General features: G+C 40.0%; 2 protein-coding genes across 2 annotated transcripts in view; one reads left to right on the top strand and one right to left on the bottom strand.

Annotated features, from left to right (window-relative positions):
* Positions 1–11,650: 11,650 nt before the first annotated feature.
* LOC126343848 (uncharacterized) lies at positions 11,651–12,916 on the bottom strand. The gene has a single exon (XM_050001973.1). The coding sequence runs from the start codon at positions 12,914–12,916 to the stop codon at positions 11,783–11,785; it is 1,134 nt and encodes a 377-aa protein (XP_049857930.1). The 3' UTR covers positions 11,651–11,782.
* A 122-nt stretch (positions 12,917–13,038) lies between these two features.
* LOC126343832 (AFG3-like protein 2) overlaps positions 13,039–27,600 on the top strand; it is a 100,566-nt gene continuing 86,004 nt past the window's right edge. The window contains exon 1 of the mRNA XM_050001972.1: positions 13,039–13,446. Coding sequence (XP_049857929.1) covers positions 13,360–13,446 — 87 coding nt within the window. The 5' untranslated portion in view covers positions 13,039–13,359. The remainder of the gene's footprint in view (positions 13,447–27,600) is intronic.

The following is a 27,600-nucleotide window of genomic DNA, read 5'->3' as shown; positions in this document are numbered from 1 at the left end:
GGGAGAAGCTTAACTTCGCTTTGGGCAATATGTTGAACATTATAGTCTGCATAATTGAAAGATACAAAGTCCTAATAAAAAAGGCTAGGAAGTTCTTGTTATTATGTATGCAACTGGTATGTTGACAAATACATTTTTTAAACCACGAGTCTTTGAAACTAAGAAATATTATTATTTTGTTCCAAAGTCTACATCATAATACCATCATCACTTCTATTTGAGTCAGTTTCTGAACAACCTGATTGAAAATTTACAATAATGGGTTCAAAGGTTTATATTGATCGTCACTTCCTTGTTAAATTATCCTTTCTGAAACTTTTCAGCATGCCACACAGACTGTGCCCATGCTGCAGGTGGGATGCTTTTTGTTACATTGTGCATTGCCTCATGCAGAAGAGATTCACTGCATGTTATCTTGAAATTTTTTTTTGCCCCCCCCCCCCCTCCCATGTAGCCTTAAAACACTTTGCCCAAATTAATTCCATGGGGCTACAATGACAATGACACATGGGCAAATGCAAAACTGTGTGATCCCATTCACATGACTACAGGAGATCGGCACAAGTCTGGTTTAAATGAGGCTTAATATTTTTATTTGTAAGGCGGGGTAAAATAACTGCTTTTCTGGTGTTTATACTTGATGTTTTCTCTGTAACAGTTGAATTATAACTGGCAATGACCAACTTTGAAGCAAGGTATGACAAGAATTGTGAATCACGTCACGAAACTGACAGCGTTCATTACCAAATGGTAATCACTGCTGCTTTTCTTACACATAAATACAAGTTTATTCTCAGAAATAAAACCAGAAGAGTCAGCATGCAAAATAATTATCCAAGAACCTATCCCTATGAGAACTTTAAACTGGCAGTACCATCACTCATTTTCCAGCAGATCATCTTGGAATGATTCTAATTGACCCACCTCTCCTCAACATAACACACTGTTGAACTACCTCCTCCTCTTGTATCATGAATATTTGTATGGGATATAGTTCATGCTGCACTTATGTCACTGCTGTGAACTTAAATCTCTCTTCTTAACATCTCTGGAACCAACATCTTAAAATTCTTTACCTTAACAAAGTGCTTACCACCAAAGCCTGCATAATGGTAATATATTTTTGTTATGCTGGGCATTCATCATTCAATGGAGCACTTTAAAACATTTTTGTTAAAACTATCCGTTTGGGTTAGAGGTTCCTTGTGATTTCGATGCTTTCCAGGCGACACGAAACCAACTGTTTCTATGGTTCCTACAGCTCTGACACTTTCGTTTACAATTCTTTTTACAGTGCTCTTGCCGACACCACATGGTTCTGGAGCCCATTCTTGTGTTTTCCAATGTCAACAGTAGGAGACTGCTTATAAATTCACACTTGAAAAAGTCATAAATGTGATAAATAATCTGCCTTGCCTGCTTGTGAAGCACTTCACACTTATTGCCGTCACTTGAGGTTTCTTTTACTCACACTTAAAAATATACAAGATACACTTTCACAGCTATACTACTGCAAGAGAAAAAAGGAAAAAAAAATGGATAATTGAATGAATAATTCGGTTGTCATGAAGTATGGCAACAGTGCAGCACGTAGGAGCAAGATTCTCGCTCTCTAGCTGTGATAGTGGGTGGGACGTATGGGGTACATGAAATAGGTGGTGAGCTGGACTAGATGGCTTCCCCCGACTCATGGCACTAACATACACTTCGTTAAGCTGTTCCAGTGTCATGATCAACCACACCTTGATGGAGCTGCGAGGTGATTGAATGTGGGCTTAGGGATGGCTCTGATGACAGCCAACTTTGCTCAAGTTTCTCTGGTGCCCATTGGGACTATCAACAGATGGGCTTACTAGGCATTGCCTACACCTAAACAGGACTGGGAAGGGAAGATTGGTACAGCTGATTCATGAAAGTAAAAGGGGTGGGTCTCGGGTCACACATGGTCAAATACCAGTTGTCATAGATAGGAAAAAGTAGGTATTTTTAGGATAAATTCAGACAACATGTTCCCCTGCCTAAAGAGTATCTGCAGCAGTTTAAAAGATACTGAAACAACCATTAACAAGACAGATTTTAACACCTCACATATAACAGGTGTCACAAAGCTAAACAAACCATTGGAATGAGTAACATGGGGCATTTCACAGACTTTACAATCCTCCATCAAAACATGCAATCCATAAAAAGTAAAATAGAACTATTAGAAGTTGAGATCCAATCTTTGAACTGCACAGTAGTTAGTTTTACTGAGCATTGGTGTAGACACACAAAAATCCAACATGTAGTATTATCATTGTATGAAAAGACAAAATCTTACTGCAGAACTACTTCAAGGGGTGGAGGATCATGCATTTATATAAGAAAAGGAACACAGTTGAAATCAAGACACAACTGTAAATGAAGACAAACACTTTGAAATATCAGCTATTGAATTAACAGGGCTTGATATCACCAAGAAATTTATCATTTTGTGTGTGTGTGTAGATCTCCTGGTGGTAGTGTGGACACTTTTTTCAATAAATTGACATAAGTTCTAGATAAAGTCTCAAGTACAAAGGTCAACATAATTCTGTGTGGGTACATTAACACCAACAGTAATATATATGAATCCAGCAGCACCTTCATAAATATCCTTCAAAGTTTTTGCAAAATCAATAGTGTAACAAGGGTTACTACAATGACTGCATCAGTAATTGACCAAGTGGCCACAAATATGGACAGGGAAAAATGTTATGTAGCTATAAAAGATCTCTATCAGGCCATCTTTGTTAAATAACAACAGTAAAATCAGATAACCAATCATTCCCTAAACTACAAGCCTACAAACGACATCCACCAGAAATGAAAATAAAAGATTTTTCAAAAGAAAGAGAAAAACAAAGCTAGGATGAAATGTATAAGGAAACCATTGTGAATACGAAATTCTCTAAATTCTCCACATTGTTTAAATTCAACTTTGAAAAGGCATTTCCAGAAGTATGCAAGCCTGTATCAAAATCTCACAAAAACAGATGGATAACAGCAGGTATTAAGAAGTCCTCCCAAACACTAACACCTCAGCTCCATGAAAAAGATTCGCAATGATCCAGAATTCTTAAATTTGTATCATAGATACAAGAAGATCTATAGGAAGGTGCTGCAAAAAAGTCATTTAATGACAAAATAATATATAATGCAGAGAATAAAAGGAAAGCAGTCTGGCACATTATCAAAAAGGAAATGGGGAGAGGCAAAGATTAGATTAGATTAATACTTGTTCCATATATCATGAATACGACACTTCGTAATGATGTGGAACGTGTCAGGTTAATAAAAGATGTCTGTACAAGAAATTACATTACACAAAATATTGCATGACACTAATGATTAAGGGTTTTTTTTTTTATCTAAAAATTCTGCCAATGAGTAGAAGGAGTTGTCATCTAGAAATTCTTTTAATTTATTTTTAAATGTTAGTTGACTATCTGTCAGGCTTTTGATGCTGTTTGGTAGGTGCCCAAAGACTTTTGTGGCAAGCATAATTTACCCCTTTCTGTGCCAAAGTCAGATTTAACCCTGCATAGTGAAGATCATCCTTTCTCCTGGTGTTATAGCTATGCACACTGCTATTACTTTTGAATTGGGTTGGATTATTATCAACAAATTTCATAAGGGAATATATATACTGTGAGGTTACTTTGAGGATCCCTAGATCCTTAAATAGATGTCTGCAGGATGACCGTGGGTGGGCTCCAGCAATTATTCTGATTACACGTTTTTGTGCAATGAATACTTTTCTACTCAATGATGAATTACCCCAGAATATGATGCCATACGAAAGCAGTGAATGAAAGTAGGCATAGTAAGCTAATTTACTGAGATTCTTATCACCAAAATTTGCAATAACCCTAATAGCATACGTAGCTGAACTCAGACGTTTCAGCAGACCATCAATGTGTTGCTTCCAGTTTAACCTCTCATCAATGGACACACCTAAAAATTTTGAAAATTCTACCTTAGCTACAGACTTCTGTTCAAATTCTATATTTATTACTGGAGTTGTGCCATTTACTGTACGGAACTGTATATACTGTGTTTTATCAAAATTTAAAGAGAGTCCGTTTGCTGAGAACCACTTAATAATTTTGTGAAAAACATCATTTACAATTACATCACTTAGTTCTTGGTTTTTGGATGTTATTACTATACTGGTATCATCAGCAAAAAGAACTAACTTTGCATCTTCATCAATGTGGAATGGTAAGTCATTAATGTATATCAAGAACAGTAAAGGACCTAAGACCGAACCCTGTGGGACCCCCGTGCTTGATAGCACCCCAGTTTGAGGAATCAGCTGTTGTTTTAACATTACACGAACCACTTATTTCAACTTTCTGCATTCTTCCAGTTAAGTATGAATTAAACCATTTGTGCACTGCCCCCCTTAAACCATAATGATTTAGCTTATCTAAAAGAATTCCATGATTTACACAGTCAAAGGCCTTTGAGAGATAACAAAAAATACCAATGGGTGATGTCCAGTTATTCAGAGCATTTAATATTTGATCAGTGAAAGCATATATAGCATTTTCTGTCGAAAAGCCTTTCTGAAAACAAAACTGACATTTTGTTAGTACTTTATTTTTACAAATATGGGAGGCTACTCTTGAATACATTACTTTCTCAAAAATTTTTGATAGAGCTGTCAGAAGAGAGATTGGGCGGTAGTTGTTGACATCCGACGTATCCCCCTTTTTATGCAATGGTTTTACAATGGCATATTTCAGTCTATCAGGGAAAACACCCTGCTCCAAAGAGCTATTACATACGTGGCTGAGAATCCTACTTATCTGTGGGGAACAAGCTTTAAGTACTTTGCTGGAAATGCCATCAATTCCGTAAGAGCTTTTACTTTTCAGTGAGTTTATTATTTTACTGATTTCAGAGGGAGACATTGGTGGAATTACAGTTGTTTCAAACTGCGCAGGTATGGCGTCTTCTATTAATAGCCTTGCCTCTTCTAGTGAAGATCTAGATCCTATTTTCTCCACAACATTTAAAAAATGATTATTCAAAATATTTTCAATTTCTGATTGTTTGTTAGTGCACTTGTCATTCAGTTTTATTGCACTAAAGTCTTCCTGTGCTCTTTGTTGCCCTGTTTCCCTTTCAATAATATTCCAAATTGCTTTAATTTTATTATCAGAGTTACTGATCTCAGACATGATACACATGCTTCTGGACTTTTTAATAACTTTTCTTAGTACCGCACAATAGTTTTTATAATATTGAACAATTTGGGGTCAGTACTCCCTCTTGCTGTTAGATACAGTTCTCTTTTGCGGTTGCAAGATATTCTTATTCCTTTAGTTAGCCAAGGTTTTTTTTATGTTTTCTTGGAATTATGTTTAACTATTTTCTTGGGAAAACAATTTTCAAATACCCTTAAAAATGTATTGTGAAATAAGTTATATTTCAAGTTTGCATCGGGTTCCTTATACACTTCATCCCAGTCTAGCTGCTGTAGGCTTTCCCTAAAGTTTGCAATATTTATATTGTTAATTGAACGCACTGCTTTGAAAGTCTGATTTATTATACTGCACGGAGCTATGTCATGTACTGTAACAAGCTGTGCACTATGATCTGAAAAACCATTCTCAACAGGATAAGCATTTATGTCCTTAAACTTATCTTGGTCTATAAAAAAGTTATCTATCAATGTACTGCTGTTCTTTGTTATCCGAGTAGGAAAATCAATGACGGAGCTCAAATTGAAAGAACTGAGTAATACTAAAAGGTCATTCTTCCTATTACACTCTTTCAGGGAATCGACATTGAAATCCCCACAAATGATAATTTGCTTCCCCCTGTCTGACAGATAGCACAACAAAGCATCCAAGTTTTCTAGAAATAGCTGGAAATTCCCTGAGGGGGACCTATACACTGTTACAATTATGAAAGTGCCATCATTTAGTTTAAGTTCAGTGGCACATGCTTCCATATGTTGCTCCACACAAAATTTTTTAGTTTCTAAATTTTTTGCACTGTGGAAGCTTTTGACATATATGGCAACTCCTCCTCTCATCATATTATCTCTACTTACATGTGCAGCTAATTTGTACCCATTGATGCTAACCTTTTGCATATCAGTGACAATGTGATGCTCAAACAGGCATAGTATATCTATTACATTCTTGGTTTCTATATCTTCTAAACAAAGCAGAAGCTCATCAATTTTATTCTTCAATCCCCCAATATTTTGATGAAATATACTAACAGTATTTTTCACTTTACTTTTGTGAGTATCTTGAACTTTTTTAACATCTTTAGTACTTTTATTCTTCAATCCCCCAATATTTTGATGAAATATACTAACATTATTTTTCACTTTACTTTTGTGAGTATCTTGAACTTTTTTAACATCTTTAGTACTTGCCTGGCTGAGTTTCCCACTGGACACTGATCTTACACTAAAAAAGAGTTTCCACCATGAGACGTAGTTCCTCCACCCCTTTAAATTTCTTGCTATCAGCCCAGCCAGTTTACCCTTCCCTTTCCTGTTGAGGTGTAGGCCATGTCTAGTATAGTCCCACCTACAGAGTGAATCAACAGGAACCACACCAATGCGTGACCCTGCACCAGATCCAAGTAGCCGTTCCAACTCCAAATTAACTCTCCTAACAGAAGAGGTCAAATGAGGTCGGTCGTGGCACTCCAGAACCGACACAAACCCAACACTGGTATGATTCGATGCCGATGCAATCTTTGCCAGGTCACACTTTATGCTGTACCCTGGATCTCTGTCAATACTGTTGCCCGGCCCACCCACAATAACCACGGTGTCTTCCTTAGTAAAACCTTTACATAGTGAACCTAAATCCTCTGTAACCTGCCCAAGTTCAGCACTAGGTTTGAAAAAACTTGTGACCTGGTAATCCAACCCTAATTCATCCTGCAGAAGTTGGCCCACACCCCTAGCATGCGAACTACCTAGCAACAAGACTTTCTTTCTCTTTGCAGACTTCCCTACATTCTTAATCAATTTGCTGCTGAAAGCTTGTTGAGCCCTGTCTACATCTACTTCTGTGAGAGGCTCATCAGTTTCTGACTGAGGCAACAGGTCAAACCTATTTTGTACATTAATAACAAAGCTGTCAGAAGAATTTCTTGGCCTGTTCCTCATGCCTGTTGCCACTTCCCACCCCTGTTTACCCTCCCCCCCCCCCCCCCCTAACCTGCCCAGTTCTCGCCTAGCCTCATCTAACTCAGGCTGAAGGGCAGCAATTTTCCCCTCCTGTTCCACAATCTTCCTATCTCTACTGCATAGCCTACAGAACCACTGATGAGTCTCGCTCATTTTCCCAATTCCCACGCCACTACAGTCGCCCCAATGAAAAAAGTTACTACATCCATCGCACCAGACCCCGGAGCTAACGATCCTACGGCACGTCAGGCACTTTACACTCATGGTACAAATCTATTTTAGTAACAGAAAGACAATTAAGTTACCGGAAAACAATGAAAATACATGTACGAAAAATTAGGCCTACTCGCGACTATGTAAACAGTGGTTCAGAAGTTTTTTACTGGAAATTACTTAAGAGATGACGATACTCTACAGATATAAAGGGGCAGCAAACGTATTTAGCACACTAAACTATCAGTAAATGCACTTAAGATTGCGGTATGAAGTTTAATCTGAAAACTCAAAAGTTCGGCCTGGCCGCGATATGTAAACAAAACGAACTTTACGTGATTACTGTGAAAATACGCGAGTAAGACAAAAACCTTTAATGGTACGCTTGCAGAGCACTATAATTAACGTAATAAATTAGTTTAAAGTGTTAAAAAACAGTTTATTACTACTTAAATTACTTATCTTGTACAAGAGCTGTGGCTCAGACGTCCGTGTAGCAGGCGCAGGGCTACCAACAAACGCAGAATAACATACTGTTAAGAGAGGGTGATAAGGTAATAAATGATCCACAACACTTAGCAAATTGAGCAAATGAGCATTTTTCAAGTATTGCGGAGAAGTTCCAGGCAAAAATTCCCCACAACAAATATAACACCTGTAAAAAATGTTGCAATAAATACAATGATGTTACTTCCAACCACAGAGAATGAAGTCAATAAAACTGTTCAAAAAATAAAAAGGCAATAGCCATAGATGAAGTAATAATGTGTCTTACTGAAACAATGTAAAAGGATTTATACTACACCCCTTAACGCATATAATAAATGAATCCTTTACTCCAGGGACATTTCCAAAGCAGTTAAAACAGGCAAGAAAGGTGGTTAAGAAAGGTAATGCAGAAGACACAGAAAATTACCAGCCCATTTCCCTGCATTCTCAAAAATAATAGAAGAAATTATGAAAGATTAATGAATGACCTGAATAAATACAATCTTAAGCGAATCAGAGTTTGGTTTCCGAAGTGGCAAAAATACGGAGTCAGCCATTGGAAAAATTCACAAAAGTTGTACTTGATGCTCTTGATAAAGATGTCCCAGGCATATTTGTGGATCTTTCTAAGGCATTTGATACAACAGACCACAAGATTCTATTAAATAAATTAGAAGCAATAGAAATAGGAGGGATAGCTAATGACTGGTTTCGATCGTACCTAACAGTTAGGGTACAAAAGGTAGAGATAATACATCTAAACATTTAGTAAAACACTTATTAGAACCACAATATTAGGGTTCCATGAGGTAGCATGTTAGCACAAAACACAATACTGTTCCTGATATACATCAATGACTTCCCCAGCAGTGTTATTCACGGTGAAAAAATTCTCTTCGCTGACGACAGAAATATTATGGTCACTGTGTAAACAAGAGAACTCCTTGCTGAGAAAGCAAATGAAACTCTCAAGGAAGTTTATGATTGGTCAATAAGCAATAAAGAGACATTGAACATAAAGAAAACAAGTGCCATAAATTTCAGTTTGAAGAGGAAAAATGACAATGTTAAATTAAATGTAGATGGCACCTCTATAGACTGTAACAAATGCAGAATTTCTAGGAATGAATATTGATTCTTAGTTGAAATGGTGTGAACACATGAAAGTACTAGCAAACAGAAAGTCATCAGCATGTATTCCCCCTTGGAATCCTACCATCAGTGTGTAACATGCAGTATCTTTTTGTTACATATTATTCACATGTACACTCAATTCTTAGCTATGACATTCTGTTTTGGGGAACAAACGCACAAAATATGAACACACTTTTCAAACTCCAGAAAAGAGCCATAATAATAATAATAATAATAATAATAATAATAATAATAACCAAAAATAAGTTACTAGTCGAGCTCATTGCAAAGATGTGTTCAAAATACTGGGGATTTTAACTGCTCCATGTGAATAATTTACCAGTTAGTTGTAAACATTGGTAATTAATGCACAAGCAGCTCTGTCCATGACCATGCAACAAGAGAGACTCAACTTACATTTACCAAGAAAAAATAAACATAAAAACTCAAAACAGCATTTTCTACCAAGGAATAGAACTGTATAACAATTTACCAAAGTGAGTAAAGAAGTTGCAAAAATACACTTATTTAAAAAGGCAGCTAAAAAGTACCTGTTAGGCAATACATTTTATACATTGAAGGCTTACTTAGACAAAACTGAGTAGGCCTAGGGGTTTGAAAAAAAAAAAAAAATAAATAAATAAAGTTATACAAATTAATAAATAATAATAACGATGATTATAAAACATCAAACATTCCACATAACACCTTCACTTTGTTTTTTTTCCTTTCTAGATATACTTACCCCCATGCCATGCATGGCACAATACTAACACCTCTTCCTCTTTCTGAGCTCATCATCTCACTCATTATGGAGAGATGCTGACTCAGTTTTTCAGGATAGCAAGTGGGAAGTTGCACTACAGAAAATGGCCCAGAGATCACCTGTGTGTGTCGTGACTGTTAGTGAGATATGAGTGAACAGTGTGGCATTACATTATTTAATAAGTTATTTGTAAAAAAAAAGTATTGTATACCAGGAGTAAATATAATGATTGTCTCTAACTAGAAGTCTGTAAATATATGTGTATAAGAAATTAGCTTATTTTATATCGATCTAAGCTTGTAAATACTTTGACATGTCCTATTTCCTTGTAAAAAAAAGATATCTACGAATGAATAAAGATACTACTGCTACTGCTACCACCACCACCACATTCTTACATGATGCAAACTTTAGTAGCTACTGCAAATTAAAATCTATGTTCACTTAACTAAAATTGTAGATTCTGAATTTTGCAAAATAATTTTTTTCTCAAAAATAGCTTTCTGAACATTAACGCATTACTTACAAGGACTCAATACCAACTATAGTTGGTACCACAAATGATGGTGGTCAAGTTTAGGTTCATTCTGCTTGTTTACATCACGCATTCTCCAACAGGCAGTGACAATTCTGTAGTGTTCTGAGCACTCTGCTGTGAATGTCTTACGTAATCCGTGTGTTGAACAATCATAGTGAGTCATTCAATGAATTTTTATTCCATTTGTTGAGAGTTGCTGTAGCTGATGGTGGTGGTTAAGTGACAAATTCTACAAAAGCAAGAGAGAATTTGTAGGATACTCTCATATATCAAGTGCAAAGCACGTGTTTGCACTTCCTGTTATCCTGTCCATTTCTTGACCTGCGCGAACCGCCATTGTTTGTGGATCAGACTGTAGTTTGATTGGTCTTCAAATTCCCTATATTTCATACAGTGAGAATGGTAATTGCTGTAAACACTGCCCTCTCATCAGCTAGCAGTATAATAGGCCTAGTTATGAACAGATATTCTCACATTTTTGTTGACAAGTACAAGAAAGTCCAATTTTCTACATGTAATCAGCTCAAAGACACGCCTATTTTTTTTCTCGTACACACATAACAACATAGAGACGGTCCGAGTCAAATTGAAGGAGCGAATGCTTCTGGTGTGTATTTAAATCCATTGGTTTTTGTCTTAAGACATAAAAAACCCTCTGGTTGCATTTCTTATTATCCAAAATAGCTTTATATTTATCCCACTATAATGCACAACAGCAATGGAATGAAAAAACAATAGAAAAGTAATAGTTTAAAGTTGTGTTAACATTAAAGCCATTACAGCCACCATAGTAGCTCAGTGAGGTACAAGTGGTGAAGAAAATTGCCATTGGCCATGCCCAAATTATCCAAACATTTGACAATGATCTAGTGAAACCATGAAAACAAATTGGATGGGGTCCTCGTCCCTGCTCCCCCTAAAAATGAAAGCTATGGAAATATAATCAACATCATCCTAGGCCTGATGAAAAACAAGTATCACAGAGGCAGCATACATAATAAACGAAAATGGTACAAATCACAAGCTAAACTATTAGTTCCTTGACAAAGCTATAAAGTTAAATGAACTACTAAATACATGTACAGAGAGGCTCACTAATAATTTGAAGAGATAATGGGAATGACTACAGACAATAGTTTTTTCCTAGCATCAAATTTATTTTATAATACGTTCCCAATATCTTCTTATTTACAAAATTTTAATGAATTTCACTGTATCATTTACAATGTTGCTGCCTTATCATGTAAATTGGACATGAAAAGCTTGGCAAGATATTTATAAAATAATTTTGCATATACAATTAATATGATAAACAGCACAAGAAAAATTTTCATTACTTTATTCAAATTAACTGTAAAAGCAAAATCAGCTACTTTAGGTTCTGAATGTTGCTACATACCCTAAGACTTATGGATTAAACATGAAAACATATGACTTTGAGAAATCCATCTGGCATTTAGCTGACATAAACTTTCATTGCCTTTCTAAGAGGCTGCCGGCAAATAGGACATTTCCCATTCTCCCTATGCACTGTAGTCGCACACTGTACACACAGACATAAATGTTGGCATGGCAGAACCACAATACACTTGTCCCTGTCTTGACAAACTACACACAGCCTACTATCTTGTTCTCTTTGTAGTCGTTTAATCAAATCATCTTTGGAGCTACTCGCTTCTGTTGAATGAAGTTTCACTGCTGGCCTCAAGCGGGAACTAACTGGCTGTTGACTTTGCATTGAATATGAAGACTGCTCACTGATATCCGATTCATCACTAGATACGTTTGTCTCAGACTGCCGTCGAATGACTGTTCTTCGAACTGTTGACAGCAACACTTTCAGAATTCTGACTGGTAAAGACCGTAAGAAGTTAAAAGTACACAAAATAATAGATAGGGCAAAACTGAAAATCTGTGCCTGGTATTTGATCAATGCCACTGATAAAAATACGGCGATCAACAACCCAAGAAGTGCTGTTGATGGTATATCGGTAAAAAATAGTAGCACGCTCCACAGTATTGTATTAATACCATCATATGCAGCACTAACAATGGATGTTAACTCTTCGTAGCACCTGCCAACAGCATAAACAGAAGTTGCCATACAATATACAATGCACAGCGGTACAAACTGAACACAGTACCATACACTGGACCCTATAAGTATAATCGCCTCTTTCAGCAGTTCTGGAACAAATATGATGAAACCGTGTAACTTGTTTAAACAACTCCATAGAACACTGACACAAGACACCACAAAATCGTGTAAACTCACAGCGGTCCTCCGTGCAATTTGGTAAGTTTCCGAGGAGACTAGCAATATTTGTGACCAGAAATAAAGTAAAGTACTTGCCGCACTCTTCAGTTTCCAAGAACAATCAATTATAAACACAATAAAATCTTCATACAGCACTTGGAGGACGACAAATAAGGTAATTAAAACATTTCCCACATGGAAGAGAACGAACGTGATGAACTCTACAATAACACCACCTACCGAGAAGCTAAGCCACAGCGTTACTTGAATAAGCTTCCTCAAAGAGTTACAGAAAGTAATCAGTGCATTAACAACTTCGCCTACTGTCCACATTTTCACTTTATTTCCCGTCCCATCACTCGTAACTTCGCACTCACATTCAAATATTCGAAAACATTGCTGCTTGCCAAAGACTCTACAAGCCGGGTAAAACAATCCAGAAGCGGTATCAGTGCAGCAAACGACCAAAATAATTTTTTAAGAGCAGTTTACTTAAACATGTACCGCTGGGTTCCGTATTTGCACGTGGACTTGCAGTCTATTGAAAACAATCTGAGTCTTTAATAAGTATCCGATGTTTGCTAACATTATGGTCATTCTGTTGTACTGTTATTGCACAAGCGGTCTAACCCATCGACTACGAAATCGAAAGTGTTAGCATATCGGAAGTTACTGTAAAATGATGCAAAATTCGAGCTTGGGGTAGTAATAACTAAGCTTGGTCAGGTTAGGGATGTTACTGTGGAGGCTTGGTTCTTCGTAAACGATTTTAGATAATGGCTCACCGGTTGCTGACAACTGCAAGAAAGTTGGAAAAGTTGCTGTGGAATGGAATTAGACGTGGCGACATTAACAACTCAATGGTAATGTCTTAGCTATCGCGTATCCTTTACGTAATTTACACTTCGCATTAACTTATTGTTAAAATGGGAGGCTCCTGTCAAAATGACATTTCCGTATTCATATCAATTAATGTTGTATCGTTTGTGCAAAGAGTCGCTCTTTGTGTGGAAGTAGTTTGTTGTGTTATTAATAGCTTTTATATTGTTGAAATTAAATCAATAGAAAACGTTGTGACTTTGTGTGGGGGCTACATTCTGATTCGTTCCTCCTCTTAAGATGTCTAATCCCTTTCTGTGTTTCCTATAAACGTTTTTCTACTACTCGTTGCGTAACTAGAATGACTTAGTAAGACCCCCAGTTTTGTGCAATTTTTTTCATTACTTGTTGTAGGCATGTATCCTTTGTTGTAGGGGCGAGATTCTGATTCGTTCCTCCTCTTAAGATGTCTTATCCCTTTCTGTGTTTCCCTTAAACGTTTTTCTACCACTCGTTGCGTAACTACAATGACTTAGTAAGTCGCCCAGTTTTGTGCAATTTTTTTTTTCTTCATTAATTGTAAGCATGTATCCTAGTTCCCTTTATCACTTGGATAATGCAATAAGGAAGTTTTTTCGTTAATTTGCCGCCCTGGTGACACTTTTTTTAGACATACTGTCATTACCATTAGCCTATTCCTCAGTTTCGGAAATTAAGTAATTGTTTATCATAATTGGTATCCTCCACGTCAGGTTTACGATACAACATATAATAAATTCCATTTCTAACGTAAAATTTTGTAAATACTCTGCACCCTATCAGTTTGTATGAATTATAAGTCTTATATAACCCACAGACAAACCTATGTTAATTTTGTAACAGCTTGTGTAGTGTGTCCTGAATCATTATTTTAAGTTTTTGATGGGAATACTAGTGTAATGTTTTGGATGAGTCTATTTATTTTCTATAATTAGAGCAACAAATTTTCTTTTCTGACACAGTGCCCATTGAACTGTTACTCTGCATTTATTGTCAGATAGATTACCCATTACTCACATGAAATGAATCCTAATTATGTTCAACAGTGTGTGTGTGTGTGTGTGTGTGTGTGTGTGTGTGTGTGTGTGTTAGTCAAGAATTTGCATTTGTCTTTCTGTGGTTGGTTTGGGCTTGGATTATCACAATTGACCAGTCTCTGTCAGCCCGCTAAGAATGATAAGACTTGTTGCAGTGGTATTTTCTAGAAAATAGACTAAAATAATGAGTAGCATTAATTAATGTGTGTGATTTTTCTTTATATGGTAGTGACAAATGGGAGAGTCATCTGGATATTTGTAATTCATGAACCTTTACTCTCTAGCAAGGGCAGTTGTCTAAAAACAAACAAAATTAGACGATGAAATAATTATTGCATTAGGCCAGATACTGAAAACTGATGTACCTCTCACTGGTTGCCCACTGTCATCTGCAGGGAGCAAATTGTTTTCCTTATAGCTACAGGGATGGCAGTGCAATTCTGCAGCGTTACTGTATTCTTTTAACACCCATCATGAGCATTGCAATTGGAAGTGAAGCTGTCGCACAAATTCCTCTTTGAGTGTGCAGCATTTGTATGACAGTTGTTAGAGAACTGTGTTAAGATAACATGGTAAAAGTTTACTACTCAAGCATATACATTCTATATGGTTGTGGAAGGAAGCGGATCAAAGAAATTTTGGCTGAAGATTGTGTACGGGTAGTGAATGGCCACTATGAGTGATGTTACAGGAGGAAGCTAAAAGATGCAGATTGTGTGAATGCTGGTACTTGGATTAGAGATTTCCACTTACAGGCTTTTTTTTGTACTGGATGAGTCTCTTTATTTTCTATAATTAGAACAACAAATTTTCTTTTCTGACACAGTGCCCATTGAATTGTTACTGTGCATTTATGGTTAAATAAATTATCCATTACTCACATGATGTTCAATCCCTTGTGACACAAATTTAGTTCTTTATGTCTGGAACCGAACCGTTTCATTAAGCCACCACTGCTCCCTATCCGACAGCCACTTACTCCTGCGGGTCTGGGGGGTCAGAATAGGCCCAAGGCATTCTTGCCTGTTGTAAGAGGCGACAAAAAAAGAGTCTAACACTTATTGTATCTGTGAGTTCAGGTCCCATTGTATGATTTGTCCTGCCACTTTAAAAATTCTACAGAAGTGCGGTCCATATGGGGAAGGATGCCTTAATTGGTGAAAGAGTTATCCATAGTGCCCTTAGGTTCGATCTCTTGTCTTGGCTTTGCATCTCCACTTACAATTCAACTATTTGGGCGAGGACACTTTCCAGGGTGTGTCATCTTTTCTGTTGTCTCCTGTCCTCTTTCACCCTCATGACAATACTGGATTTCTCTGTGCCCAATGACCAGCACAGTAGCCAGTCTGTTGTGGTGGGGACGTCATGTACCCATTAGGTGGTAGTCCCCTGACAACACAAGATTGCACTGCTGAAGCCTGAGCTGTAAACTCCCCACGTATGCCAAGGAGTAGATGCCCGTCTTTGTGGGGCATCAGGACTCCCAGCAACGGCCATCATACCAGTTGGCCTTTGCTGTGGGTGGGTGGTGCCCGTGGGGAGCCCCCCTGATAGGAGTGGGTGACATGAGGGTGGATGACCAGCAATGAAGTGGACTAAGTCATCTCTTGCTGGTGACCGTATGGCACCAGCAATCTCTAGGAAGGGTAAGCTCGAATACAGTGCTGATAGGAATGACTCTAGAGTCTTTTCCCTTCCTCACTACACCACGGGGGAACATAGTGCTACAGAATGGAAAGAGCCATATTTGCCTCAGCTTTTAGTCTGTAGCAGAACTGACGGGGGAATCTTTCCTACCTATGAAGCCTCAATTTTTCGTTGATCACCTTGAGGATAAGTTAGGAGAAGTGACAGCACGGTCAGAGATGCGAAACGGTGCAGTCTTGATTCAGACAGCATCCCCAGCCCAATCCTGGGTGTTACTCACCTGTGACAAGCTGGGTGATATTCCTGTTTCCGTCACTCCTCATAAAAGCCTCAACTTTATCCAGGGGATTAGTTTCTATCGTGCTCTTTTCTTGTCGATTGACAAAGAGTTCCGCGCCAATTTAGAATGGCAGGGTGTTCATTTTGCCCGGTACATTTACAGGAGACCCAAAGACAACAGTACTGATGCCTTCATCTTGGCCTTTGAGGGTGATTCATTGCCTGAAAAGGTAAAGGTGGTGGTTTACCTCTGACATTAAACCATGCGCCCCTCCCCCTATGCAGTGCTTTAAGTGCTGGAAGTTCAGGCAAATGTTTTCCCACTGCACTTCCAGTGCCACATGTAGAGACTGCAGACATTCACTGCACCCAGATACTCCATGTGCGCCACTACCCTCCTGTATCAGCTGTGGAGAGCACCACCCCCAATGCTTGCCAGACTGCTAAGTACTCCAAAAGGAGCGAACAATCATGGAGTTCAAGAACCTGGCTGGGTGACTTACATAGAGACTAAACATAAATTTGAAAGATTACACCCCATTCAGCTGATGTTGGCATATACTGCAGCTACATCACCATTGCAATTCCAAGTGCCAGTGGTTTCTCACTCTGTGCCAAGTACAGTGAGCCCCTCCGGGTCACCAGAAATCATCCGCCCCTTTGGCGGTAGGGGGCAAATCTTCCTTAGTTGCTCCTAAAGCACCTACTTTGAGAGCAAGGGCCCCTCAAACGCAGGGAACATTGGTCCCCTCCCCCCCTCTGGAGAAGCAACAGCCTCTTCCGGCTCCTCTTATGGGGAAGTGGTCCCTTGCGGCCCTCTCTCCCAAGGTCTCCACTAATGCCATGGCGGGCACTCGCCAGTGGGTGCAGGAGCCAAAAGCTGCTGGACGAAGAGCTTCACGGTCTTCCCCCATGCCTGAATCTGCTTCAGAGAAATCTTCCTAGCAAGCCCCTAAAGAGAAGCGAGAGGGCAAGCAAACTAAGTAGTCTGAGATTTTCACTCTGCAGCAGAGTGTGCGCTCATATGAAACTTCCTGGCAGATTAAAACTGTGTGCCGGACCGTGACTCGAACTCGGGATCTTTGCCTTTCACGGGCACATGCTCTACCAACTAAGCTACCCAAGCACAACTCTCGCCCTGTCCTCTTCTGCCAGTACCTTGTCTCTTACCTTCCAAACTTTACAGAAGCTCTCCTGCGAATCTTGCAGAACTAGCACTCCTAAAAGAAAGGATATTGTGGAGACATGGCTTAGCCACAGCCTAGGGGATGTTTCCAGAATGAGATTCTCACTCTGCAGCGGAGTGTGTGGTGATATGAAACTTCCTGGCAGATTTTTAGGTATTAGTCTGCAAAGAAACAGGACCCTCTGGTGGCCCCAACACCACCACTTCCTATCAATTCTGCACCTGAGCATGCGCTGGAGATCTCCGCATCACCTGCAGACCTGGATTTCACTGATGCCTCATCCACCATAGAAGTGGCTACAAATACTTAGTCGATGGCAGCAGGTGACCCTGAGGCATAACCTACCTGCTACCGTGCTTCATGCCTTACCAGCTTCACGATAATGTCATCCTCCAGTGGAATTGTGGCAGTTTTTTCACCATTTGGGTGAGCTACGGCAATCTTAAGCTTTAAACCTTCTTTCTGCATTGCCCTTCAGGAAACATGGTTCCCAGAAATGCAGACCCCCTGCCCTTAATGGCAATAGGGCATATTACAAGAACTGTAGTGACTATAATAGTGTTAGGTGGAATTTGTGTCTGTCCTGAATTCAGTATGCAGTGAACCTGTGTCCCTTCAAACGCCTCTTGAAGCTGTGGTTGTCAGGATAAGGACAACATAGAAAATAACTGTCTGCAACATATATCTTCCTCCAGATGGTGCAATACCCCTGAACGTGGTGGCTACACTCATTGATCAACTCTCTAAACCTTTCCTACTTTTGGGAGATTTTAACGCTCATAATCCCCTTGTGGGGTGGCACTGTGCTTACTGGCAGAGGCAGAGATGTCAAAAATTTACTGTCCCAACCCGACCTCTGCCTCTGAAATACTGGTGCCACCACACATGGCACATATTTGGCCATTGATCTCTCAATTTTGAGTCCGGACTTTCTCCTATCTATCCACTAGAGAGCACATGACAACCTGTGTGGTAGTGACCACTCCGCCATCTTACTGTCACTACCCTGGCATCAGGCCCATAGAGGCCTGCCCAGATGGGCTTTAGACAAGGCAGACTGGGAAGCCTCCACCTCTGCTGTCACCATTGAATCTCCCTCCACATGGTCACATCAATGTAGTGGCTGAGCAGGTAACTACAACAACTGTTTCTGCAGCGGAAAACATGATCCATCGTTCTTTAGGGTGCTCCTGATGAGACAGTCACTTGGCAGTCACCAGAAGTCACTGAGACAATTGACGATCATCGGCGAGCCCTACAGCGGCATAAGCAACACCCTATCCTGGAACACCTCTGCATTGGAGAACTATCTCCCCCAGCCTTTCGCACTCTCAAATGGTGGATGGAAGGGAAAGTCCACTTGGTCACTACACGCCACAGTGAACCCTATAATGCCCCGTTTACAGAGTGAGAGCTCCTCATTGTCCTTCCACATTACCCCGACACAAATCCTGGGCCAGATTGGATCCACAGTCAGATGATTAAACATCTCTCGTCTGACTGCAAGCTACACCTCATGATCTTCAACCGGATCTGATTTCTTTCCAGTCCAAACACCTTGTTGCCATTTTTTTTTTTTTTTTTTATTTATGAAATCCGTATGACACCACTTGGTGACGACATATCCTTGCCACATTACATGAGTGGGATCTCAGAAGCCCGTTCCCGATTTTTATCTAGAATTTCCTGTCACTTCATGCTTTCTGTGTCCAAGTTGGTGCCTCGCATACTCTCTCCTCCTCCCCCCTCCCTCCCTCCCCCCACCATATCCAGGAGAATGGGATCCTGCAGGGCTCTGTATTGCTGCATTGAGTGTGTATCTATTTTTAGTGGTCATTAGCAGTCTAGCAGCAGCTGTAGGGCCATCTGTCTCACCCTCTCTGTATGCAGACTACTACTGCATTTCGTACTGCTCCACCAGGACTGGTGTTGCTGAGTAGCGCCTACAGGGAGCCATCCACAAGGCGCAGTCATGAGCTCTAGCCCACGGCTTCCAGTTATCGGCCACAGAGTCATGTGTTATGCATTTCTGTCGGCATCATACCCTTCATCCAGAGCCAGAACTTTACTTTACTGACGATTCCCTCTCTGTAGTGGAGACATATTTATTTTTAGGACTGGTTTTTGACACCCGATTTACTTGGCTTCCTCACATTTGTCAGCTTAAGTGGAAGTGCTGGCAGCACCTCAGTGCCCTCCGCCACCTGAGCAACACCAACTGGGGTGCAGGACACTCTATGCCACTGCAGCTCTACATAGCTCTTGTTCAATCCCGCCTTGACTATGGGAGTCTGGTTTATGATTCAGCAGTGCACTGAGCATTGCGTTTACTCGACCCAGTGCACTACTGTGGCGTTAGACTAACGATGGGAGCTTTTAGGACGAGTCCAGTGACCAGCGTCCTGGCGGAGGCTGGAGTTCCTCTATTGCAGGTCAGGTGTTCACAACTGCTGGTCAGTTACGTTGCACACGTTCGTAGTTCTTCTGCACATCGAAATTACTGTCTCCTTTTCCTGCCCACAGTGGTTTATCTCCCACATTGGCTGCCCAGGTCAGGACATACAATCACAGTTCGCGTCCAATCCTTTCTATCTGAATTGGAGTCCCTGCCTTTATCACCTATACTCGAGGTCCACTTGCTTAAATCTCCATGGTGTATACCTTATTCCCTAGCTTATCCTGGACCTTTCAAATGGCCCAAAGGACTTGGTTCACCCCGCAGCTCTCCTCTGTCACCTCCTCTCGATTCTTGACACATACTGAGGCTATGAAGTGGTTTAGACCAACAGCTCGATGGCTGATGGTCATGTTGGCTTCTTGTATGTCCATGGAGGACATATTGAACAGCATTCCTTGCCCGATGGCTTCTGTGTTTTCACTGCAGAGCTGGTTGCTGTATCTCGTGCTCTTGATCACATCTGTTCATGCCCTGGGGAGTCGTTTCTTCTGTGTACTGACTCCTTGAAGCAGCCTACAAGCAATCGACGAGCGCTTCCCTCGTCATCCTTTGATAGCGACTATCCAGGAGTTCATCTATGCCCTGGAATGGTCCAGTTGTTCTGTGGTATTTTTGTGGACCCCAGGACATGTCGGAACCCCAGGCGACAAACTTGCTGACAGGCTGGCCAAACATGCTACTCACAAACAGCTTATGGAGATCAGCATTCCTATAACTTTATTTTGTGTTTACGATTTCTGCAAAACTAATATTGACCGATGTGTTGTGTTTTTTTTTTTTTTTTTCCCCAATGTGCACAATACATGTTATCAGGAATTTTCACCATTGCAAACCACATTCTTGTGATTCTTGTGAGTTGAGAAGAGTAACTTCTTCTGAAAAGCCTTCCTTGAATTTTTCACTCGATGAAAATGCCCCACAATGGACAGGCATTTATCCTCAGGTGATACTTTGCCTTTATCAGAAATGCCTGTGGCGGAGGAGAAGATATTGAACTACTTTTTCTCCTCCCACCTGGACCAGCAGTTTCATTCATTTGGCCAGAGTAGGAAGACTCGTGTTTTGTGCATTTGGAAAACATTTCATGTGATGTTGGTGTACTTTAATCCACATCATTAGGCAGAATGTATTATGGTTCTCTTGTGTCAAATTCTGTGGTACTTACAATATTGTCCTTATCAACATGTACATGCTGCTAAAGAATACAATAAAAAAAGTTAGGCATTGGAGTAACACAAAGATACTTTGAGGGTAATTAGACTTAGATACAAGCTACATGATAAAGCAATTTGCAGCATGCTGTGATCTTGCACACACTGCATTTGGGGAGGTCCCAATAGTGTTTTTGACCACTTCAGAATTTTCAAAATCCAAAGAGTCAATGTTTGCGTGCAAGTAACACAAGCAAATTTGTTTTATGAATTCAGCCATATCACCTCTCCATACACACCAAATATTGTTTCAGTTCTGCCATTTACACAAGAGAGAAAAAATATTGGAAACTTCCAAAAAATGTGATAACTTCTGTAGCTGTTTGTCTATGTATTACTTCTGAACCATTGAACCATTACAACGCATTAGTGCTTTCTCCTACAAGGGAGAGGTACCTTATTTACTCGAGTCTAAGCCGCACTTTTTTCCGTTTTTGTAATCCAAAAAACCACCTGCGGCTTAGAATCGAGTGCAAAGCAAGCAGAAGTTCTGAAAAATGTTGGTAGGTGCCACCACAACTAACTTTTGCCGTCGAATATATGTAGTGCTACACAGGCATGCTTTGCAGGCACAAAGATAAATACTGGTGACGAAACCTCTGCATCAGTAAAAAAAAGTAAAAAAAGGTGGAAGGTGGAGCTTTTTTTTCCGCCCCGAGTTTTGACCACTGCATTTTCGTACATTATCCAAGGAAGTAAGTACAAATTCCGTATTGTTGATCTTCGAATGTAGCAGCATTTCAATGTACTACGAAAAGCCGACTGGCAAGACTGTTTGGGATGTTTGTCAATACGGCCAACTCTACATTTTGAATTTTTTCCTTCCTGTGAGAAAACGCGGTTGTTAATAGGAACTTTTATGAATTGTGAATGACATGCAGTATTCTCTTCACCATAAGAATAATACGAATATAAACATTTTGCCATTATTCTTTCGTATTTGCTGCTATCTCATTAAATCCTGTCTGCCTAATAAGCTACAAAACTGGAGTGAGACAACAGCAAACGCGGAACAATATACATATCACATCATGTTTATATTCTTATTATTCTTATGCCTAATGGTGATAGTCAGAAATGAAGCACGGCAGTTGACTAGATTTTTAAATCTAAGATGACTAATTTCTGTGCAAAATGTGATGTACTAAAGAGGCGTCTGTGAAGATTTTCAAACGGAGAAAAATTTTCGCCAAACTCATTCAGAATATCATCTATCATATGCAGTCTATTATTTGGTTCTTGTTGATTATTATCTAAGAAAGCAGCAGTGTACGTAACAACAAATAGCAGTCTCTTGCCATTGTATCGCTAAGAAGACAATTCCTCTCTCTCTCTCTCTCTCTCTCTCTCTCTCTCTCTCTCTCTCTCTCTCTCTCTAATTGTAAGTGTGGTAGCATGCACAAAAGCAAGTCATGCCGCAAGCGGCGACAGGTCGTTGACACTCAATATTAGGATGTGACAAACAATGCATGACACAGTACAACAGTAATGCGTTTTCAGCTTAGAGTGACGTAAACACCCTTAACAAAGAGAATGGCACTTAGCTGATCAAAGAAAAAGCACGTGAAAAAGGAAGGGTACCCGTATAAATACGGACAGAGCACCTGACGCATAGCAATGGCTACCTGGTAAAGCTTAACTGCTAAGCTTAAAACTCGAACCAAACTACTATAGCTGTATCGTCATTCATTCGACCTAAATTGTCTCTCATGTTACAATGGAACAACTTTGTTTCGATTTGGAGGGGCGGTCTAAAACTTTTCTCTCACCTTGAATTTCGAGTCTTAAATTTCAGGTGCGGCTTCGATTCGAGAATAATTTTTTCCCTTGATTTTGAGTCTCATTTTTCAGGTGCGGCCTAGATTCGAGTAAATACGGTATTACCTTTCAAATGAGACCAACCTTTTGGCTGTATATTATTTAGTACAGGAGGTAGGTGGTCACACAAGGTGGCATTTTTTTGAAAAAAAAAAATGGCCAAAATTACAATTTTTGGAGAGTCTAGCTCAGCCTCCCAGGAGTTTCAAATTTCAGTACCCGAGATATGAACTTACTTTAGCACAGGTAGTAACTGTACCAAATTTCATGGAAATCTGTAACCATAATACAACCTCCTTCGGACGATTTCCGATGGAATGACCCATTACTTTAATGAAAAATATATGAAGTTAACAGAATAAAATTTCTCGCAGTGGATTAGAAACAGAGATGCTGAACATGTACATTTTAAATTAAGATTAGTGTGGCTAGAATAATTGTGTAAAGATGCCAATTTGACACTATAAATAAAGTTAACCCGTGTAATGAAAATGTTTAAATTACCTTTATAATTTTCAGCTCTGAACTTTGAGGCAGTCTTACTATGGTTTGTCAGTTTACATAATCTGATTTGAATGACCCTCTGAACAATGGTGTGACGTGTGTAAAATGAACATCCAGTATCTATCAAAACTCAGGTCCAATAAGTCAAGAATAGTTATTGTTGTTGTTGTTGTTGTCTGAAGTAATGTAATCCAAATGACAAACTTAAGTTGTGGCATTTACGTTTATAAAAAAATTTCCAATTATCCCCCCCTCAGACTACATGAAGTATGTGGAGAAATTTTGCATTGACTATTTCCATGCAGAAAGAAACGAGTAAAAAAAAGTTTTGTGGGTGTCCCGTACTCCCTACATGACTTTTTACTCCTGAAGTCAGCAAACACTCTGTGTCTGCACCTGACAAACACAAAGTTACTAAGAGGTCGAACAAAGGCACAGACTCTTTTTCCTTCTCCAACTTGGGAGGTCCTCTACAACCATGACACCATGTGGTACTTTAGTCCAGTTGATTTCCATTTCACCAGTGCAAATCTCCAACCTGTAGTCAACTGACTGACTCAAGGAGGCTACTGGTACCTCTGAAGAAATAATGTAACAGGGTCTACATCTACATCTATATCCAAACTCCGCAAGCCACCTGACAGTGTGTAGCGGAGGGTACCTTGAGTATCTCTATCGGTTCTCCCTTTTATTACAGTCTTGTATTGTTCGTGGAAAGAAAGATTGTTGGTGTGCCTCTGTGTGGCCTCTAATCTATCTGATTTTATCTCTTCACGAGATACACATAGGAGAGAGCAATATACTGCTTGACTCTTCGGTAAAGGTATGTTCTCGAAACTTCAACAAAAGCCCATACCGAGCTGCTGAGCATCTCTCTTGCAGAATCTTCCACTGGAGTTTATCTATCATCTCCGTAACGCTTTCGCGATTTCTAAATGATCCTGTAATGAAGCGCGCTGCTCTCCCTCCCTCCCTCCCTCCCTCCCTCCCCTATCAACCCTATCTGGTACAGGTCCCACACCGGTGAGCAGTATTCAAGCAGTGCGCGAACAAGTGTACTGTAACCTACTTCCTTTGTTTTCAGACTGCATTTCCTTAGGATTCTTCCATTGAATCTGTCTGGCATCTGCATTACCAACTATTAATTTTATATGGTCATTCCATTTTAAATCGCTCCTAATGCCTACTCCCAGATAATTTATGGAATTAAGTGCTTCCAGTTACTGACCTGCGATATTGTAGCTAAAAGATTAAGAATCTTTCTTTATGTGTATTCACAGCTCCTTATACTTGTCTACATTAAGATTCAATTGCCGTTCCCTGCACCATGCGTCAATTTGCTGCAGATCCTCCTGCATTTCAGTTCAATTTTCCATTGTTACAACCTCTCTATATACCACAGCGTCATCTGCAAAAAGCCTTGGTGAACTTCTGATGTAATCCACAAGGTCATTTATATATATTGTGAATAGCAATGGTCCTACAACACTCCCCTGTGACACACCTGAAATAACTCTTACTTCGGAAGACTTCTCTCCATTGAGAATGACATACTGCGTTCTGTTATCTAGGAACTCTTCAATCCAATCACACAATTGGTCTAATAGTCTGTATGCTCTTACTTTGTTCATTAAATGACTGTGGGGAACTGTATCAAACACCTTGCGGAAGTCAAGAAACACGGCATCTACCTGGGAACCTGTGTCTATGGCCCTCCGAGTCTCATGGATGAATAGCGCAAGCTGGGTTTCACACAATCGTCTTTTTCGAAACCCTTGCTGATTCCTACAGAGCAGGTTTCTAGTCTCCAGAAAAGTCATTATACTCTTAACATAATGCGTGTTCCAAAATTCTAAAACTGATAGACGTTAGAGATATAGGTCTATAGTTCTGCACATCTGTTAGACATCCCTTCTTGAATATGGGGATGACCTGTGCCCTTTTCCAATCTTTTGGAACGCTATGCTCTTCTAGAGAGCTACGGTACACCACTGCAAGAAGGGGGCAATTTCTTTCGGGTACTCTTGTGCAAAATCGAACTGGTATCCCATCAGGTCCAGCGGCCTTTCCTCTTTTGAGCAATTTTAATTGTTTTTTTATCCCTCTGTCATCTCTTTAGATACATACCATTTTGTCATCTGTGCGACAATCTAGAGAAGGAACTACAGTGCAGTCTTCCTCTGAAACAACCTTGGAAAGACATTTAGTATTTCGGCCTTTAGTCTGTCATCCTCTGTTTCAGTACCATTTTGGTCACAGTCTGCCTAGACATTTTGTTTTGATCCACCTACTGCTTTGATATAACACCAAAATTTCTTAGGATTTTCCGCCAAATCAGTACATAGAACTTTACTTTCAAATTCATTGAACGCCTCTCGCATAGCCCTCCTCAAACTACATTTCGCTTAGCGTTATTTTTGTTTGTCTGTAAGGCTTTGGCTATGTTTATGTTTGCAGTGATGTTCCTTTTACTTCCGCAGAAGTTTTCTAACTCTGTTGTACCATGGTGGCTCTTTTCCATCTCTTATGATCTTGCTTGGCACATACTCGTCTAATGCATATTGTTCGATGGTTTTGAACTTTGTCCATTGATCTTCAACACTATCTATACTTGAGACAAAACTTTTTTGTTGTGCCCTCAAGTACTCTGAAATCTGCTTTTTGTCAGTTTTGATTAACAGAGAAATCTCACTACCTTTTTTAATATTTATATTTATGGCTGAAATCATCGGCGCAGTAACCGCTTTATGATCGCCGATCCCCTGTTCTGCGTTAACTGTTTCAAATAGTTTGGGTCTGTTTGTCACCAGAAGGTTTAATATGTTATCGCCACGAGTTGGTTCTCTGTTTAACTGCTCATGGTATTTTTCAGACAATGCACCTAAAAAAATTTCGCTGGATTCTTAATTTGAGTCTCCCAGTCTATATCTGGCAAATTAAAATGTCCACCCAGAACTATAAAATGGTCAGGAAATATACTCGAAATATTTTCCAAATTTTCCTTCTGGTGCTCTGTCACAACAGCTGCTGAGCCAGGGGGACTATGGAGACATCCAATTACCGTGTTTGAGCCTGCTTTAACCATGACCTTCACCCAAATTACTCCATGTTTTGGATCTCTGTCAATTTCCTTCGATACTACTGCACTTTCTATCGCTATAAACATGCCTCCCCCTTCACTGTCCAACCTTTTTCTGCGGTATACATTCCAATCTGAGTTTAGAATTTCATTACTGTTTTCATCTTGTTTCAGCCAACTTTCTGTCCCTAGTACTGTGTGGTCATTGTGACCGTTTATTAATGAGAGCAGTTCTGGGACCTTTCTATAGACACTCCTGCAGTTTACTATTACCACATTAATATTATCTTTCCCTGTTGCTTTTTGCCTACTGCTATCTTGTCGCATCTCGGGAGGCGTCTTGTCGGGCCTAGGGAGGAAATTCTCTAACCTAAAAAACCCACATGTGCATTCCATACATACTCCGCTACCCTTGTAGCCGCTTCCTGCGTGTAGCGCACGCCTGACCTGACATATTCAGGGGGACCCTACATTTCTCCACCCGATAGCGGAGGTCGAGAAACTTGTACCCCAGATCTCCACAGAATCGTATGAGCCTCTGGTTTAAGCCCTCCACACGGCTCCAAACCAGAGGACCGCGATCAGTTCTGAAAACGATACTACAAATAGTTAGCTCACATTCCACCCTGTTAGCGAGGCTTTCCGCCTTCACCAACTCCAACTGCCTGTGTGAACTGAGGATGACCTCTGAACCCAGACGGCAGGAGTCATTGGTGCCGACATGAGCAACAGTTTGTAGTCGGGTGCACCCAATGCTCTCTATTGCTGCCGACAGGGCCTCCTCCACATCTTGGATGAGACCCCGCCCCCAGCTAGCAGGCAGAGTGAACACTGGCCTTCTTCTGTGACCTTCCCGCTATTTCCCTAAGGGGCTCCATCACCTGCCTAACATTGGAGCTCCCAATAACTAATACCCCCCCCCCCCCCTCCCCCCGTGTG

The sequence above is a fragment of the Schistocerca gregaria genome, chromosome 1 (genome assembly GCF_023897955.1).
Source record: "Schistocerca gregaria isolate iqSchGreg1 chromosome 1, iqSchGreg1.2, whole genome shotgun sequence".
NCBI classification, from domain to species: Eukaryota; Metazoa; Arthropoda; class Insecta; order Orthoptera; family Acrididae; genus Schistocerca; species Schistocerca gregaria.
The sequence above is the reverse complement of the archived record's forward strand: the minus strand, read 5'-3'. Positions and strand labels throughout refer to the sequence as shown.